This window comes from Lynx canadensis, chromosome E2, assembly GCF_007474595.2.
Source record: "Lynx canadensis isolate LIC74 chromosome E2, mLynCan4.pri.v2, whole genome shotgun sequence".
In the NCBI taxonomy this organism is placed as follows: domain Eukaryota; kingdom Metazoa; phylum Chordata; class Mammalia; order Carnivora; family Felidae; genus Lynx; species Lynx canadensis.
The window spans coordinates 54,994,936-55,010,498 of NC_044317.1; the positions used below are offsets into that span (position 1 = coordinate 54,994,936).

The following is a 15,563-nucleotide window of genomic DNA, read 5'->3' on the forward strand; positions in this document are numbered from 1 at the left end:
TTTGCTCTTCTTGACTACTTCATGTTGTATTTTTTATAAATAACTGGTAATGTGACAGGAACAGAATTTCTATTATAAAGTTTATATGTAAGCAACTGGCCCAGTGTCATTACATTACACTAACTCTCCTTAATAAGTATTATCTGATGCACACTAAGTTTTGGACTTCATGCCATAGGCATCTCTTATCACACGTCTTCAGTCAGCTATCTTCTTTGGTGTGAAAGCTCATTTGTTTGGAAGGTGTTCCAGGATTCCCAACATTTACGAGTTTTTTTCTTCCCCCTCAGTGAAAACTATTATATGATGACCCCTCAAACACATCTGTTGTGGCTTTATTTCTGTGTGACGTATAATGGGATTTCTCTTCTCGAGAAAAGATGTTGACTTTTCACCTCATTTGTAGGCCTTTCCCTAATGAAATTAGGCTACACTGGTGGTAGATGGTTTTCCTATATTCACTGCATTTAAAAGGTCCCTCCTGGATAAGTTTTCTGGAACTGACAAAGACCAAAATTATCCTAACGTTCCCTGCATTCAGAGGGTGTCCTTTGGGTGGATTCTTTTGTATTCCGTGAGATCTGGCCCTTCACTAAAGTCTTTCCAGCGCTGTGTTCCCGAGATTTCTTTCCTGTGTGAATTTCCTCGTGTGAAGTGAGAAAGAACTTGACAGAGAATGTTTTCCCACACTCATTACAGTGATAAGGTTTCTGTCCCACGTGACTTCTCTGATGAACACTGAGGTATGATTTCTCAAAAAAGGCTTTCCCACATTGAGTGCACTGATACGGTTTCTCTCCTGTGTGGCGTCTCTGATGTCTAATGAGCTGTGACTTCTGGTTGAAGATCTGACCGCATGGAACACACCCGTAGGGTTTCTCTCCAGTATGGCACCGTTGATGGATAATAAGATGGCTTTTTTGGCGGAAAGCTTTTCCACATTCATTGCATCCATGGGGTTTCTCTCCTGTGTGAATCAACTGATGTCTACTGAGCATTGCCATACTGCTAAAGGCTTTCTGGCATTCGAGACATACAAAGGGTTTCTCTCCTGTATGCGTTCTGTGATGGACAATGAGCATTGCCTTTCGTATGAAAGCTTTTCCACACTCACTGCATTCATAGGGTTTCTCTCCTGTATGAGTTCGCTGATGGACAATGAGATGTGACTTGTCTATGAAGGCTTTTCCACACTCACTGCATTCATAAGGCTTCTCTCCTGTATGAATTCTCTGATGTGTTATGAGGGATGACTTTTTATTAAAGGCTTTCCCACATTCCTTGCACTCATAAGGTTTCTCTCCTGTGTGAGTTCTTCGATGAACGATAAGCTGGGAGTTGTCTATAAATGCTTTTCCACATTCACTGCATTCATAAGGCTTCTCTCCCGTATGGATTCTCTGATGTGTTATGAAGTGTGACTTTTTATTGAAGGCTTTCCCACATTCCTTACACTCATAAGGTTTTCTTCCTGTATGATTTCTCTGATGTACAATGAGCTGTGATGTGTGTACGAAAGCTTTTCCACACTCATTGCATTCATAAGGCTTCTCTCCTATATGAATTCTCTGATGTGTCAGGAGATGTGAGTTTTTACTGAAAGCTTTCCCACATTCCTTGCATTCGTACGATTTTTCTCGTGTGTGAGTTCGCTGGTGAACAACAAGCTGAGACTTGCTGCAGAAGGTCTTTTCACATTCTTTACATGCATAGGGTCTGTCTCCTGTATGAGTTCTTTGATGGATAAGTAGGTTTGACTTCTGCATGAAACCTTTCCCACAGTCACTACACTCAAAAGGTTTCTCTCCTGTGTGTGTGCGGTAATGCAACCTGAGCTTTGTCTTCTCTCTGTAGGCTTTGCCACACTCTTTGCATTCATAGGGTTTCTCTCCTGTGTGAGTCCTGTGGTGTAAAATGAGATGATACTTTGTTCTGAAAGACTTTGGACACTCAAAACATCCATACGGTTTCTCTCCTGTATGAGTTCTCTGGTGCAGAGTAAGATGACATTTTGTACTGAAATCTTTCTGACATTCAGGGCATCTGTACGGCTTCTCTCCTGTATGAGTTCTCTGGTGTATTATGAGCTTTGACTTATACCTGAAGGATTTGGGACATTCACTGCATTCATAAGGTTTTCCTTCTGTGTGAATTCTGTGATGTCTTTTGAGATTTTTCACCGTGCTGAAAGTCTTCACACAGAAATTATGTTCACTGTACTGGGCTGAAGTATGGCAGGTTTCATGTAGAGTATGGAAAAATGATTTCCCATGGCCACTTAATTCATTGGAATTCATTTCTGCAGAATTTTTATTCTGAAGTTTTGAATCTGAATATTGTTTCAAACGTATTCCTCTTGAGAAACACTGAAGGGGTCTTTCTACAAATGGAACAAAGTTTTGCTCAGAGAAAAAATTTTTCCCAATGCATTATTTTCATTATTGCTTAACAGATTCATCATTCTCAATATTTTCCTGATACTAATCCTAAACCTGCCACATTACTTCAGGGAAAAAAAAAAATCCTATCATTATGAAATGGAGGGGGATGGAATCTCAAGTCCCTATCTAAAGAGAATGGAGAAAGTGATACAGCAGGTGCACAGAAGTCAGAGGCATCCAATAAAAGAAATAGATAATAAGTAATGAACTGAAGGACATGGGTGTCATCAAATTTTGGAGGGAATCTATGAAATCTCTAGAAGCGTAACAGAAGGGCTATGTGGGGGTGCCTGGGTGGCTCAGTTGGTTGAGTGTCCGCAACTTCAGCTCAGGTCATGATCTTATGGTTTGAGGGTTCAAGCCCCATGTTGGGCTTTGCACTGACAGCGCGAGCCTGCTTGGGATTCTCTGTCTCCCCTTCCCTCTCCCCTCCCCTGCTCACTCTCCCTCTTTCTCGAAAACAAACATTAAAAAAAAAAAAGCCTACCTCTTTAAAAAAAAAAAAAAAAAAAGGAGAGCTAAGTGAATATGGGTAAGACATGGGGAAAGTGGGTTGTGTCTAACAAGCTGCAAAAGAACAACTGAGCCAAAAAAGAAAGACCGAATGAAACAGGCCAAGATCTGACCCAGGGCAGATAAAAGGAGGTACGTCTTCTCTGAGGTGGCTAGCAGATGAGTCATACACGGTAAGAGAAGGAAGCACCATTCACACTGGTGACCTCTGTTCACTCAAAGTCACCTCTAAAGGTTCAAAGACGATGAGAAAAAAAACCCAAAATAACAAGGATCCCAAAGCACCAAGATCAACTGTCACTTGGCTTCCGCTAACTCCCACTGCGCTGGTATACTCACCTGGACTACACGAACTTGGGAATCCTCTCTCTACCAGTCCTTGCACTCCTTTCTCCACAGGAACCGTTGCTTCTGGCCAGGGAGCGTGATAACCTGTCAAGGGGTCATCACAGAGAACTGAGCAGTATTAGGGCCTATTGAAGGAAAGTTCTGTTTTAGGGAACAGGCAGTAAATCTCAGCAGAACAGAAACTCTTTATTCCAAAATTGAAAATAAGTACCGTCACTGGTCATAAGGAAAATAGGTTCTATCACCTTTCCAAGTCCAAAATCATTAAGGATATCAGAGTACCCATAAATTGTAGCAATGGGGGGAAAAAAGCAATTAATGGGCTCATGCTGAGATATTTAGGAAAGTTGTCTTTACCCAATGACATTAGGTTGCTGTAATTTTCCAACATCACATCCCGGTAGAGGTTCTTCTGAACAGTATCTAGTAGCTCCCATTCTTCGCAGGTGAAATCCACAGCCACATCACTGAATGACAATAAGCCCTGTAATAACATAACCCTTTTTGATCTGGAGTTAATATAATGGAAAAAATGTAGGAGACAGATATTATTCTGATTATTTTTGCTATAGACATTTATAAACAAGTATTTATGCCTAGTTTTGATTTATGCTTTGTGGGCTAATAACTTCATTTAAGCTATCCTTTCTGCATTCTTCATTCACTTCACTCATTCATTCACCCATGCAAAATGTTGCTAAAACTTTGCCTAAAAACCATCTGCAACCCACCTTAGGAGTGTTTAATGTTGGGGCGCCTGGGTGGCTCAGTTGGTTAAGTGTCCGACTCTTGAGCTCAGCTCAGGTCATGATCTCACGGTTTGTGAGATCAAGCCCCGAGTCGGCTCTGTGCTGACAGCGCGGAGACTGGTTGGGATGGATGGATTGATTCATTCATTCATTCATTCTCTCTCTCTCTCTCTCTCCCGCCCCCTGCCCCTCTCTGCCCCTCCCCATTCACACGTGCGCATACTCTTTTCTCTCAAGTTAACTTTTTAAAAATGAGTAATGTTACCTACTGTAATAGGAATACATATGCACTAAAAAAGGAAATAAAGCATAATCCAGGCTTCATGTAGCTTCTGATAGTGCAGAGTGGCAAGTACACTCCTTGACAGAGTTGACATATGGGAAGACATTATGGTTTAAGGGTTACGACAGAAGTATACTCAAGTTAAAACATGGGCACAAGTAGGTGGAGAAATAACAGTCCTGAAGAAGTGGTCAAGCTAGAGCTACATCCGGTATGTTCAGTGGTGTGTCCCACAGTAAGAGCTAGAAGAGGTGGGAGCCATGGGTCTTCCAAAGGGAGGACGAGTTCAAAGTGTTAAATCCTGGGGAGCCTGGGTGGCTCGGTCAGTGGAACAGCTGACTCTTGATTTCAGCTCAGGTCTTGATCTCACGGTTCGTGGGTTCAAGCCCCAAGTTGGGCTTTGTGCTGACAGCGCTGAGCCTGCTTGGGATCCTCTCTCTCCCCCTCTCCTGCTTGTGCTCTTTCTTTTTCTCTCAAAATAAATAAAGTTAAAAAAAAAAAAGTGTTAAGTACCATTCTGGCTTCAAGAAACTGCAAAAAAGTTCAGCGAGACAAAAGAGGCCAAAGAGAACAGATGCCCTGGGCACAGGCAGCAACAGACCTTGGAGCAAGTGTTTATATGTCCTATAGACACTTGGTAGACACTACAGTGTTTTTCTTTTTTCTTTTTTTTTTTTTTTAAGTTAGGTTATGTATGTAATCTCTACACCAAATGCAGGGCTTGAACTCATGACCCCAAGATCAAGAGTCACATGCTCTTCCAACTGAGCCAGCCAGGTGCGCCTGCAGTGTTTTTCATATACAAAAATATGTTATGCTCAGAATTACCTTTTAGAAATTGTGCTACATATTAACTCATGATACAAAAGCAAACAGAAAGCACTTACTATGTATTGCTCTAAACACTTCATATGTGTTAACACAATGATCTGCACAATGACCCTTAGGTGAGCATTACTCTTCGCAAATAAGAAGATATTTTTTTTAAGTTTTCTAGCTATGCCTTTTATATCTCCTACATTTCCTTAGGAAGATGACCGTTCACTGGGTCCATACTCTGTAGAAGGACAGGAGAGGAAGACCCATCGATGTTTGAGGACACTTCTTCACACTTAATGCCTGGGAAATATTTACTCAAAAAGTTCATGTGCTTTCTCCTTATATACAAAGTAAATCCCTTTTTAAAAAAATGTTTATTAATTTTTGAGAGAAAGAGAGACAGAGCATGAGCAGGGGAGGGGCAGAGAGAGAGGAAGACACAGAATTGGAAGGAGGCTCCAAGCTCTGAGCTGTCAGCACGGAGCCCGACGCGGGGCTCGAACTCACAAGTGGTTAGATCATGACCTGAGCGCAAGTCAGACACTTTAACTAACTGAGCCACCCAGGTGCCCCTATACAAAGTAAATCTTATGTTTTTATTCTTTTGTGATGGTTTCCAGTATTACCACAGATATGTCTGCAACTCAGCTCTGGATCCCACTGCTTATGTGGCAATGTTCCAACTGTTAGCACCTTGCAACATGTGACATGCAGATTAGCTAGAACTCCCTTCCTCATTAGCTCCTCTGGATCATTTATTCCGTCTCTGGGTCTAAGCACATCTCTCCCAGCTGCAATGTATCTATATACGTAGTTCACTTTGATTGTGTACGTGTTTTAAATTGTTAACTAGGGGGGCGCCTGGGTGGCGCAGTCGGTTAAGCGTCCGACTTCAGCCAGGTCACGATCTCGTGGTCCGTGAGTTCCAGCCCCGCGTCAGGCTCTGGGCTGATGGCTCGGAGCCTGGAGCCTGTTTCCGATTCTGTGTCTCCCTCTCTCTCTGCCCCTCCCCCGTTCATGCTCTGTCTCTCTCTGCCCCAAAAATAAATAAAAACGTTGGAAAAAAAAAATTAAAAAAAAAAAATTGTTAACTAGTTAATTAGTTGTCACACAATGTTACATTAGTTTCAGTTGTATAATAGAGATTCAACAAACTATAGTCATGTCGTGTTCACGGCATGTGTAGCTGTCTAAATACAACACTATTACAGTATCATTGATTACATTCCCTATGCTGTACATTAAAAAAAAATTTTTTTAATTGTTTTATTTTAATTTTTTTTTTCCAACGTTTATTTATTTTTGGGACAGAGAGAGACAGAGCATGAACGGGGGAGGGGCAGAGAGAGAGGGAGACACAGAATCGGAAACAGGCTCCAGGCTCTGAGCCATCAGCCCAGAGCCCGACGCGGGGCTCGAACTCACGCACCGCGAGATCGTGACCTGGCTGAAGTCGGACGCTTAACAGACTGCGCCACCCAGGTGCCCCTAATTGTTTTATTTTAGAAAGAGAGTGTGAGTAGGGAAGGGGCAGAGGGAAAGAGGGAATTTTAGGCTCTCAGCGTGAAGCCTGATATGGGACTCGATTCCAAGATCCCGGGATCATGACTTGAGTGGAATCAAGAGCCGGCCGCTCAACCGACTGGGCCACCCAGGTGCTACCCTATGCTGTAGCTTTTATGCTCATGATTTCTTCATTCCAAAATTGAAAGCCTGTATCTTCCACTTCCCTTCACCCATTTTGCCCAACTCCTCACTCCCTTACCAACTCTGGCAAGCATCAGATTGTATGCATTTTTATAAACCTCTAGAAATATGGGAAATAAACCGCTCACCTGGGACTTGGTCATTTTCAGCATTCAGGTGTCTCCGGTGTCAAGAGTATCTTCAGTAAGGATGAATTTCTAGACTCGAGATCTGCTTTTTTTCCTTTATAGGAAGTGCCTCATTCTGGGAAGGCAGCATCTATGGATTCAAAGAAAGATTTTTCTGGCATGGAAATAATAATAAAAGCAAGTTCCTGTGCAGGCAAGGAACTGTTTTTAAGCGTCTTCTTTTCTCACTTAACCCTCACAATCCTAGTGGCTAGACAATAATTATTCCATTTGAAAGAAAAGAAAGATCAAACACCTAACTAAAAGCCACACAGTAACTGGTGGACCGAGGATTAAGACGCAAACCCTCAGAAATGATAGAATCCGATTCCAGGGAAATTACCAGAATGATGAATTATCCTTTCAGCCTAAACAACTAAAAAAAAATGGGGGAAATATCTAAAACGACTATTTTCAGACACAGAAGTCAGAGAAGAAGGGGAACATTTGTGTGCTGAGACTCACTGCCTGGAGACCTTCTAGGCCACAGCTGGGGAGAAGGAACCCAAAGAGTCTAGCAGGCTTGCCGAATTAATGATAAAAAAGTCAAAGTCTGAGGAAGCAAAGATGACGAGCACTTGCCAGGCAGTATACCAGAGAAGAGAGAGAGGGAAAACTCACTCTGCAGATGCACAGAGGGTTCTTTTGAGTCTCTGGCTAAGGTCTAATGAACTGTGAGGAAAGGAGAAGGTCCAACAATTCCTGGAGCTCACACCAGATCAGGAACAGCCAGTGTTCCCACTAGCCTGGGCGGAAAGACCTTCTAGTATGCCTGTTTTTCAAATGTGCAGAGGTCTCAGGAGAATATTACCTCAATAATGGGGACAAAATAAGACCAAAAAGACTCTTATGGCCCCACCTAAGAAAGCTTAAAAGAAAGCCTCCAAAGAATCAAAACTCTTTCAGAGTAACTTGGTTACATCCCAGAGCAAACCTCAAAAGTAGTGAAAGGAATAAAAGAAAATCCTGCAAACAGTGTGAAGCTGACGATATATGATATCCAATCAAAAATGACCAGAGATGCAGAGAAGCAAGGAAATATGACCCACGGCTAGGGGGGAAATCAAGCAAGAGAAAGAGACAAAAATGGCCAAAGGGAGAGACCTGGCACCCAGTACACTAAAAACGCTATCATAGGCACACCTGGGTGGCTCAGTAGGGTAAGCTCAGGTCATGATCTCGTGGTTTGTGGGTTCGAGCCCCATGTTGGGCTCTGTGCTGACAGCTTGTAGCCTGGAGCCTGCTTTGGATTCTTTGTCTCCCTCTATCTCTGTCCCTCCCCTGCTTGTGCTGTCTGTCTGTCTCTTTCTCTCTCTCTCCCTCAAAAATAAACATTAAAAAATTAAAAACAAATGCTATTATATATATACTCCATATATTCAACACATTAGAGACAAGCATGAACATGATGAAAAACTATTAAAATGTTTAACAAATGTGACTGAAACACTAGGAGGACATTTATGTTTACCTCATACCAAAATTAACTCAAATAGATTACAGTTGTAAGAATTGAAACTGATACTTCTAGAAGAAAGCACAGAAAAAAAGTTTTAAGTTTATTTATTTGTTTTAGGAGAGAGAAGAGAGAAGGGGGAGGAAGCGGGGCAGAGAGAGAGAGAAAGAGAGAATCCCAAGCAGCCTCTGTGTTGTCAGTGGACATGAGATCATGACTTGAGCTGAAATCAAGAGTTGAATGCTTAACTGACTGAGCCATCCAGGAGCCCCAAGCACAGAAAAACTTTAAGTGATCTTGGATTAGGCAAAGATTTATTACAGGGCACAAAACGCACAATAAAAAAAAAAATTGATAAATTGGACTTCCTCATTACTAAACATTTTTGATATGCAAAAGATAGTTGTAAAATGAAGGATGAAGCCAGAGGAGGTTAGAGTAAAACATTAATGAAGTGCATACTTGATTGAAAGACTTCTATGTAAAAAATATGAAGAACTTTTCCAACTTCACAAAAGAGACAATCTAGTAAAAAAAGGAACAAAAGATTTAAACAAACACTTCCTCCCAAACATAGAGAGACAGCAATTAAGCACATGAAAAACTGTTTTAGGTTACACAACGAAAGCAAATTAAAACCAAAATAAAATATTGCTACAAACCTGTTAGAATGGTCATTTATTTATGTGTTTACATATGTGTGTATATATGTATTTATTTATTTATAAGTAAGCTCTAGGCCCAATGTGGAGTTCCAACTCACGACCCTGAGATCAAGACTTGCCAGGTGCCCCAGAATGGCTATAATTTAGAAGACCGAGGGGCACCTGGGTGGCTTAGTTGGTTGAGCATCTGAGTTCGATCAGGTAATGATCTCACAGTTTGTGAGTTTGAGCCCCACAATGGGCTCTGCGCTGATCGTGCAGAGCCTGTTTGGGATTCTCTCTCTCTCTCTCTCTCTCTCTCTGCCCATCCTCCACTGGCACTCCCTTGCTCAAAAAAAAGAAAAAAAAAAGAACTGATAAGTGTTATTGTATGTAAATTATACCTCAATCAAGCTAACTTTTGCCTACAAAAGCAAAACAAATACAGGCTGTCTGCCTCTGAACAAAGTTTGTGTCCTTCAATTCTGCAATGAAGTCTCAACTAAAATCTCAAATACTTATCTCTTGTTGAGACTTTATCTTCACACAAAATCCTAGCTGGATCTCTTATGTACTCCGAGCAGTGCTGACTGTTAAAGAATTAATTCTGGCTATGCAAAATTAATTTACCACAGAGTAATGTAGAGATGCCAGGACATCCTGGAAATACTTGGACACAGTTTATTACTCTCAATATCACACTGCTGAGAACTCTGAAAGAAAATACAACTCTGTGTCTTAGACTGTAGGAGAACTGAAGAAAACAGAACTGGATTTCAAAGACAATGGGAGAAAGAAATTTATAGGCCAATTGCATTTATTAGCTTCTCTATAAAAACCTGAAATAAGGGACTCCTGGCTGGCTCAGTGGGTAGAGCATGCAACTCTTTTGTTTTTAATGGTATTCTCTTTTTTTAATGTTTCTTTATATCTGAGAGAGAGAGAAGAGTGAGCGCGCATGAGAGGGAGAGGGGCAGAGAGAGAGGGAGACAGAGGATCCAAAGCTGAAAGCACAGAGCTTGATGCAGGGCTTGAACTCATCAACCACAAGATCATGACCTGAGCCAGAGTCAGACGTTTAACCGACTGAGCCACCCAGGCGCCCTGAGGATGCAACTCTTGATCTCAGGGTTGTGAGTTTGAGCCCCATGTTGGGTGCAGAAATTGCTTAGGAAAAAAATACTCGAAATAAAATGCTAGATAACTGTATCCACTGGTATGTAGGAGGTATATACTAGGAAAACTGAATACAGAAGAACTGTACTATGCACAGCTGACTTTATTCCAGTAATGCAAGGATAGTTTAATAAGAACCATTTAATTCTCTCAAAAGATGAAGAAAAGAGATGTCAGAAAACCCCAAGCCACTCAATTAAAAAAATATATATTACTAAACTAGAAATAGACAAGAAAGAGTATCTACAAAATAATCCACAGCACATTTCTTTAAACTCAGGGACATGGATAACCTCTCACTGAACCTTTAGTCAAAAATGTACCACAGATCAGAACCTGAGCAATAAAATGGGCAAAACCAATTGAAAGACTGGAAAAAAACCAAAACTGTCATTATGCAACTGTTTTGAGATCAATATAAACATCAGTTGGAATTTCACATTCAAACAACAATTAAGGTTTAAAAGGGGTTAAAACCAGTATTCACGATACCAGCAAAACCTGTGAAGTACCTGGGGGAACCTGTGCAAGGTAACAGATTATAGCAAAAGAATGCAAATCGTAAGCAGTCAAATGGAGAGAGGGACAAGAGGGTGAGGTTTGGGAGGATCCCAAACCAGAAGTTTCCATTGTCCTATCCTCTGGGAGTCAGGACACATTACTTATCCGTCCAGCATATCCACGAGTGCCAATATGTAGGGTATTGCCACCACAGAGGTGCATCTGAGTTTCAGTGTCTGTAGTTTTTATTAGAATTTCATTAATCAGTAAGCAGGACTGATTTAATCACTGGCCATTTGACTCAGCCTCCAGCACCACTACCATCTTGGAGCTAAGGCTGGTCTCACCAGGCTCAAAGCCCCCACCCCCTAATCGCATGGTTGGTCTTTCTGGCATAAATAGCCCCATGCCAAGTCTCCTCATTGGCATAAACTATCCATAGACCCACCATGAATAATAACAGGGACACACCTGTCACTTAGGACGTTCCAACAGTTTAGAGGCTACCTCCCAGGAACTGGGGACAAAGCCCAGGCAAATGGTTTATCACAAAATACCTAGCAAAAGACTAAGTTTCTAAGTACGTGACTATTCTCTAAAATGAGTAAAGACGAACTTGTAAGTTTTAAAATTGGCCAACGTAATATATAAAGATGTTGAATCACTATGTTGTACACCTGTAACATTGTTGCATCAACTGTAATGAAATTTAAAAATTAAAGTAAGTAAATAAAATAAAACTGGCCAATGAACATATAAAAAGATAATCGGGGCACCCAGGTGGCTCAGTTGGTTAAGTATCCGACTCTTGATCTCGGCTCAGGTCATGATCTCACGGTTTTGTGAGTTTGAGCCCCACATCAGGCACTGTGCTGACAGCGTGGAGCCTGCCTAGGATTCTCTCTCTCCTCTCTCTCTGCCCCTCCCCCACTCATGCTGTGTCTTTCTCTCTCTCAAAATAAATAAACATTAAAATTAAAAAAGATAATCAACCATCATAGTTATGAGAATAAGTACATATGGAGACCACAACGAGAGGACTTTGACACCCAAAAGATGGTCAAAAACAAGAATGAAAATACTAAGTGTTGGAAAGCTTACTGATCAACAGGCACTTTTACAATACTGATGAGAGAGTAAGGTGGTACAAGAGAAATTTGGCTTTTCCTTTAGATGAAAATTCATCTATTTTATGTCAGAAATTATACTTCTGGGCTAGACTATATAAATTCTCACAATGACCAGGAGATATATAAGACTTTGGAACTTCACTACTTTTAACAGCCGAAACCCAGAAACAATACGAATGTCCAACAGTAGGAGAATGGATGTGTGAACTACACTATATTCATGCAATGAAATTCATCTTAATGAGCCAAACTTACATGCAAGATGGATGAATCACAGACTTTTTTTTTTAATTAAACAAAATTGGGGGCACCTGGGTGGCTCAGTCGGTTAGGCGTCCGACTTCAGCTCAGGTCATGATCTCACAGTCCATGAGTTTGAACCCTGCATCGGGCTCTGTGCTAACAGCTCAGAGCCTGGAGCCTGTTTCAGATTCTGTGTCTCCCTCTCTCTGCCCCTTCCCTGCTTATGCTCTGTCTCTGTCTCAAAAATAAAAACATTTAAGAAATGTTTTTAATAAATAATTAAAAAAATTTTTTTTTTATTTTAGAGAGAGAGTGCGAGCGGGGGAGAGGGGCAGAGGGAGAGAGCATCTTAAGCAGGCTCCAGGCTGAGCATCGAGCCTGACACAGGGCTCGATCCCATGACCCTAGGATCATGACCTGAGCTGAAATCGAGAGTCAGATGCTCAACTGACTGAGCCACCCAGGCGCCCGCAATCACAGACTTGTAATGAATCAAGAAAAGCAAGCCTCAGAAGACCATATTATAAGATCCTTATTATAACACTTCCAAACTAGAAAAATTAAAGAGTGTACTCTTATGGTATTCATAGACGTGATAAAATTATAAAAGTCAAGGGAATACTACATACTAATTTGTGAACAGTAGTTCCAAAGTTTGGGAGAGTTAAAAGGAGGGACTAGGAAGATGAATAAGCATGGAGACTTTTCCATTTTTAAATAATCAAATATGACCTTTAATTAAACAAAACTATAAAGAAAAGCTGAGGTTAATCACCTTTTTCTAAATGGGGCTATCACACTAGAAAAGACTCATAAAAGGATGATACACCCACTGTCGCTAAAGATGTAGAAAAGCCTGGCACATGGCGTGTGCAAGCATTACATAATGGAACATTACTGGGGAGTTTGGTAAAACTAAACCAGAAGCCTTTGAAATATGCACTTAAGCCGGCCTACTTTTATATATTAAAAAAGGAAAATAGATACAAAATATAATTCGGTTTAAAAATACATTTCAAAATAGTACAGACACTTTAAGGTGATTTTTATCTGCTTTTATTGATGATAAGTATATAACGATAACTTCCTTTTGTCAAGTACCTACCTGTTATGGACTTAATATTTATGTCGTCTAGGTGGCGCCTGGCCGACTCAGTCAGTAGAGCATGCCACGCTTGATCTCAGGGTCCCGGGTTGTGAGTTCAAGCCCTACCTAGGGCGGGGAACCTACTTAAAAATTTTAAAAAAAATTCACAGCCCCCAAACTCAGGTTTAGTTGTGTATTTGCACACAGGGCCTTTGGGAGATAATTAAGTTTGATGAGGTCATGAAGGTAGGGCCCTCAGGAGTACCTCTGTGAGGTAGATACCAATTTGTCTGCATGGGAAAAATGCGAATTATGGACAGAACTTGGTACCTCACCCCAAATCACACAAACAAGTAGCAGAACGGACATAAAAAGCTAGGACTAACATATTTCACTTGCATGCAAACACGTATACACTGGCTGACACGCGCACACAGTGTTTATGGCATAATTTTTAACAATGGATCTATCTATAGCAGGTATACTCGTGATCACTTTGCTATTCTTTCGAGTTCTCTTTATGCTTAAAATTCAGTATGAAAAGCTGGGAAACGTAATACTTCAATGCTTCATACACACCCAAATGTCTGTCTACCTGAGGCCTCCTCGCGTGCCAACCCCACCCACCTCTCCCACGGACGCCAGGCTGCTGCACACCCTGCACTTCGCTCTTGCATCTACTCACAGCCCCCCCCCCCCCCCAGACAGCTATTTTCACAGGGATCACGAACCCCTCGGATGCTCGAACTCGGACCACAGGAACCCCAGACGACTAACCCCCAATCCTTTCCTCACCGACCGGACCCCGATGGGCCCCTGGGTCAGTGGCTCCCCCAGAGCCTCTGTCTACGGCCTGGGGGCGCGTTCCGAAGCACACCTGTCACTGTCAGCAGGAACGGTCTCTCGTCCTAAACACTGATGCCAGCCGAAGACTCCGACAGCCTCCAAACCGCCTTAAACAAGCACCTTCCTACGAGCACCCACCGCAAACCGCAGCTCAGGTCGAGGAATTCCCACAACGCGGGACTCTGAAAGGAGCCTGTAGAAAGCTCACAGGACCTCGACCGCGAATCTGTGACCTTACGCCGTGGGAACCCAATCCTCAATACGCCACTTCCGCTTCCGTTCACCTGGTGTGCTGGCCCGTGTCCAGGGCCATTACTCAGTTTCAGTAGCACTTTGGAGTGAGCGATCAAGCCACAAACCCTCACTCCGGCCCCGACTAGAATTACCGCTGGCTAACTCCGCCGCGACGATTTCGCTGCGTATTGGTGGGAGCGGCCATTGCGGATCGTGCCCGCCATCTTGCGTCGTGCGCTGTACGGAGAGCGAGACGGCCACCGTAGGCGACCGGAGTAGGCCGGCCAGACACGAAAGGTGCAAATCCAGCCCATCCTTTCTCCACTTTTCGAGACTTCTCATGTCTGGTTCTTCCACCTCGGCAGCGGCTGTCAGTGCCGTCGCGCATGCTTAGCAGGACCTCAGCGCTCTCTCCTGCAGTCTTCCAACCTCACCGGGACGCTAAGCCAATCACAGACCAGGCCTGAGCCGGAAATGGCCGCTCCCGCTCTGTCTCGTCGCCCTTTGGAAGCCGCTCTGAGGGCGCGGCCATATTGGGAAAGTCTGGATCCGTACAGGGAAGAGCCGACTTCAGGGCTGGGAATCCGGAGGCGTTCACGGCACATTTGAGAAAACGGGGATTAGGAGGCTAGAACTGGATCTGGAGGAGCAGGGGCGGTACGAGGAGAGCGCTCTGGATGTGTGCTTCGCGATGAGAGACGGTTGTGAAGCATTCACTGGGACCCGAGGTCCACGCCAGAAGATTAACTCTTGTATCTCGTGTCCCAACATAAACTGAGTACATTAAAGAAGGATCCTGTGTATCCTCGTTAGTCACAGCCCACCAGTCATTTGTTTTTGTGAATACCGCACAGATAATGATCCCAGCAGCATTATTTAGTCGGTTTCCCCCACTGCTATGTAGTACCATCTGTCATAAATCAAGTCTCCTTACCTTCATGGCTCTGACTTAGGACGTTCTGTTCCATTGGTCTCTTTGTTTATCCCCGTGCCGGTACCACTATGTTTTAGCTATGGGAGCTTTCCAAGTCTTAACAATCCGATAAAGCAAGGTCTCCTACCATATTCTTTTCCTATGAGCCTGTCTTTGTTCTTTAGGCCCTTTATATTTTCAAATAAGATTTTTTAAGTTTATTTTTGAGAGAGACAGAGACTGTGAGTGGCAGAAGGGCAGAGAAAGGGACAGAAAGAATCCCAAACAGGCTCCCGCCTTCAGCAC

General features: G+C 42.7%; 1 protein-coding gene across 1 annotated transcript; it reads right to left on the reverse strand.

Annotated features, from left to right (window-relative positions):
- Window positions 1-877: 877 nt before the first annotated feature.
- Window positions 878-14,751, reverse strand: LOC115503236 (zinc finger protein OZF-like). The gene is given in 6 exon segments (XM_032591313.1): window positions 878-1,129; window positions 1,131-2,380; window positions 3,294-3,386; window positions 3,660-3,786; window positions 6,989-7,118; window positions 13,283-14,751. Coding segments are annotated over 5 exon segments (1,647 nt in total). The 5' UTR covers window positions 7,013-7,118; window positions 13,283-14,751; the 3' UTR covers window positions 878-976.
- Window positions 14,752-15,563: the final 812 nt, after the last annotated feature.